A 4039-nucleotide genomic window follows, 5' to 3' on the forward strand; every position below is an offset into this window, starting at 1 on the left:
TTTTAACATCAAGGTTTCTGAACATTGGCACTTATCATGGCTTAATTATCATTAATTAAAATAATTATTAATTATCAAAATAAAATTATCGTAAATGCTCCCCCAATTTTTTACTAATCTTGTTTGCTCCGAAATTGATTTCTTAGAAACTAAGTTTTGTCTGTACTGAGAGTTATACTTTTATATCAATGTTAGTGTCTCGAATATAATTCAGCTTCCTGTGATTGCTTAGACCTTATGTGTCAGTGAAATCTCTACACATTGACAAAAAAATACAAGTACTCTACTCAATTTGATATCGGGAGAATTTCAGAAAAATGCAACTCATTCTTCTAAAAGCCACATAAGCAAGAAAAAATTGTCATACAACATACAAAAACTATGAAAATTAGATATTTTATTTATAGTTTAATCATGAGAACAATTTTCTTTTTCTTCCAAGATGTAAATACATACTAGAATAAACTCTGTAGAATATACAAAAAATACATACTTTTCTCATGAAATTTTTCTTTATAATAAATAGAAGGAAACACGTGTGTGGCTGATCCTGGCAATGCTCCGTGTCTGCTTAGGTTTTCAGCCTGTTGATTTATTTTTAATCTCTTGAAAGAATAGGGGAGTTCCTTCTCCCCTAAAAGGTCGAGATAAATAATACATGAAGCAATCCTCCCTCCTGATTTTTCCCTTTTCCTCCACATTTCTCCTTTTGATAGAGAGTTCAGCCTAAATTTCCACGCTTGCATTCAATCATTACAAAGCCTACAAATTATACAATGACTTCTAACCTGGCCCTCTAACAAAACAACTTTTTCCCCCTTATAAATCATAAGAGACAGATGGCAAAATGGAGAAGAAAAAGGAAAGAGAAGGGCGGGACAATAGGCATTGTGACGAATCTGGGAAACAGAACAAAGTGCACATCAGAGAGGGAAAGTTTGGTTTGACAGGTGAAATTCCCACAGCCCGCAGACAGCACTGGGAATAAAGCAGATGCCAGCCATTGCAAATCTGTGGATAATATTATTACCGGTAAAATCATTCAGATGCTAAGATACATTTCTTTCTACTCGACATTAACATCTCTACATAGAAGCAAAGGTGAAGAGATCACAGGAACCAGTTGCATTCCCTCTGGGAGATTCACACGCACTGCACCGAGAGAGGGGAGGAGCGTCAGTCCGCTCTGCAAACTCTTTCGACATGCCACCTTCATCTCTTCCCAGCATCTTTTTAGCCTTAAGAAGTGCCCCCCGAACTCTACCATCCTCTTTGACAATAAGCTCCATCACACCAATAAATTAGAGAGCCCGTCTGAATGAAGGAAGCCCTTCGCCAAGGAAGGCAACAAACAACCCAGGAATCATAACGGCTACACCTGCTCTAAGTAGTGAGATCGTTTCTGGGGCATGGAAGCGGGGTCAGGAGAGGGGTGGGAGGAGGGCTTGAAAGGGGACAGGAAAGGGTAGCCACTAAGGCCTGGCGTGGGTAGCAGAGATGGCGGCTCTAGATACAGTCCCTGACTATGGGCAGGTGAGGTGCGTAGCGGTGCTTGTCGGGAGGTGGCGACTGCCAATAGTCCATGTCTGAACCCGCCGGGCTGGCAGGAGATAAAGTGCAGCTGTAGGGCGAGGTGGAGTTGGAGGAGGCGGAGGAAGACGGCGCGGGGCTGTTCGTGCAGCTCCACGTCGAGGCAGGCGAAGGGCTATCTCCGCTGTTGCTCAGGGCGGCACTAGAGCCTCCGGGGCTCAGCAAGACGGCCTCGGAGAAGAGCGCCCCCGGCAGGCCGCCGCCGCCGCCGCCGCCGCCGCCGCCCCCGCAGTGGTCAGCCAGGCGCAGCGTCTCGGTGAGCGCCCATATGTAGTTATGGGCGAAACGCAGGGTCTCGATCTTGGTGAGCTTGGCGTCCTCGGGGAACGTGGGGAGCACCTCACGCAGCGCGTCCAGCGCCGCGTTGAGGTTGTGCATGCGGTTGCGCTCGCGGTTGTTGGCCTTCAATCTACGGGTCTTCTTGATGCGCTGCACCGTCTCGGCCGTCTTGGCGCCGCGAGAAACGGCCCGCGCCCTGGAGGGGCGCCGTTTGCACTCGTGCACCAGACCCAGCAGCCGCGCTGGCCGGCAGCCCTCGGCCCCTCCCGGCGAGCCAGCCCGCGCCCCGGCCCCGGCCCCGACCCCACGCTGCCGACGCGCCCCGCCCGACGCGCCCGGCTCCTCCTCTTCCTCCTCGTCGGCGCTGGAAGATAGCGGGGTCAGAGCCGCCGAGGCGGGGGAGGCCGAGCCGAGCAGCACCAGCACGTCCTCTTCCTCCTTCAACTCCAAGGTCTCAGATTTGACGAACATCCTGGAGAAGAGAGCAGAGAAGGAGAAAGAACCAAACGAGGCGTCAGTATAGAAGCAGAGGCATGTTCTTGGTGTCACCGGGATGTACTGCTGCGCGCACCCGAGAAGAACGCCTCGGAACGGCGCCAAGGAGGAAGGTAAATTGGGGAGGAAACCCCTCCAGTGCTCCCCAAGCTCAGGAGCGCCCCTGTTGTGACCCCGTCGCCAGCCAACTGAGTCCCGAACTCTACCGGCCGCCCTGACGGCTGTGTTCCCGCCCCGGAAAGGGCTGCGGCCCCCGTGACAAAGATTCAGCGCGAGCGAAGGGCGTTCGGGCGTGGTGGGACGGAGTGCGGGAAACACCCTTCCAAGTTGGAAGCCGCCGCGCGGATACTTACTTGGTTCGCTCTCTAAGTGTGCCTCGGCGTCGCTATTTGGCGTGTGCTGCTATTCTCCGAGCAGTCCGGAGCGCAGTGCTGCCCCTTCTGCTGCCTTGGAAGCAGCGAGACTGGCGCTACTGCGGCGCGGCTCCGCGGGGGACCTCTCCGTCGTGCGAGTTTGCCAAGAGCCCCGGCGGCCGCGGCGACCCGCCCGGGTCTCGTGTGTTGTGCTGGTGGTGCGTGTCTGTCTGTCAGTAAGTCCCCGGCCGTACGGCTCGTGGCACGCGACTCCCAGGCACTCCAGTTAAAGCGAAGCTGCTTGTGGTTCAGTGGCTGCGTGTCTGGCACACGACTCTCCTTAAAACCCCTTATATACCACCAAGAAAACAATCAGATCTGCCCCCGGGGCCCCCATCTCCCCCCATCCGCGGCCGCCGCCGCCTCCTCCCCCTGTGCCAGCCCCCCTTCTCCCCCGCTTTTCCCTCCCCGGCTTACTCTTTTCATTGCATTATCATCATTCATTTCTTTCTCTTTCTTCACCCACTTCCCCCCTCCCCTGGCCCTGCCATCCATCCTCCTCCTCCCATCGCCCCCGCCTCTCTTCTCCCCCTTTATCTAATCAGCATAAAATGGTTCTAAAGCTCCTGCTGGAGCTCGAGGCTGCGGTCGGAGTGCTGAAGCGGTGGCGGCTGCACCGGCTCAAGCTGCGGCTGTTGTCGCCGCCGCTGCCCATTGTGATTGGTGGCTCGCGCTCGGCTGGAGCGTGCCGCTAATTTATTAATGAATGGAGGTCGCGAGGCGCAGCTGGCCAATCAGGGCGCCCGGGACTCCGGGAGGCCTGCGAGCCACGCGCACCGGAGCCCGCTCCCTTTCAGCGGCTCATTAGGGGCCAGGGCTCCGGGGGCCGGCGGGGAGACCAAGGCGACCGCCCCCGCCCGGGTCCTTGCGGCTGCACCCCACCCCCGCCCCGACGCGCGCGCGCGCACCGCACCGGGCGTTGCCCGGCCTCCTAGCTCCCGGACGTCGGGATCCGAGGAATTAGTTAATGGGGGTCAGAATCCTGGGGAAAGCAGTTAGCCCTTTGGTGATGCCGGACGTCTCTTGGCAAAGCTTCTTAGGAGCTGTATCAAATAGTAAACTATTTAAAAACGCTTTCATTTGGTTAAAGGAGGAATGGGATATGGATGACGAGCTGTGGGCACTTGGTGGGCAAGCGTGTTTAGGTTCCAGAAGGACTGACGTGGGAGGATGAAGAGAGAGGAGATTGGAGGATTCATAGGGGCGTCTCCTGCCAGGGCAGATAGAGTAGGGGAGCAGCTGATAGGCTTTTAGGGGATGCG

The 4039-nt window shown here is 54.9% G+C and overlaps 1 protein-coding gene across 1 annotated transcript; it reads right to left on the reverse strand.

Moving 5' to 3' along the window:
- Positions 1-388: 388 nt before the first annotated feature.
- NEUROG2 (neurogenin 2) lies at positions 389-2856 on the reverse strand. The gene is made up of 2 exons (XM_012535191.3): positions 2718-2856; positions 389-2341 (listed from the first exon to the last, which is right to left on the reverse strand). The coding sequence occupies exon 2, from the start codon at positions 2338-2340 to the stop codon at positions 1507-1509; it is 834 nt and encodes a 277-aa protein (XP_012390645.1). The 5' UTR covers position 2341; positions 2718-2856; the 3' UTR covers positions 389-1506.
- Between the last annotated feature and the right edge of the window lie 1183 nt (positions 2857-4039).

The sequence above is a fragment of the Orcinus orca genome, chromosome 4 (genome assembly GCF_937001465.1).
Source record: "Orcinus orca chromosome 4, mOrcOrc1.1, whole genome shotgun sequence".
Taxonomy (NCBI): Eukaryota; Metazoa; Chordata; class Mammalia; order Artiodactyla; family Delphinidae; genus Orcinus; species Orcinus orca.

Coding starts and splice junctions, on each gene's coding strand:
- NEUROG2 (XM_012535191.3), bottom strand. CDS start 2,340: ATGTTCGTCAAATCTGAGACCTTGGAGTTGAAGGAGGAAGAGGACGTG.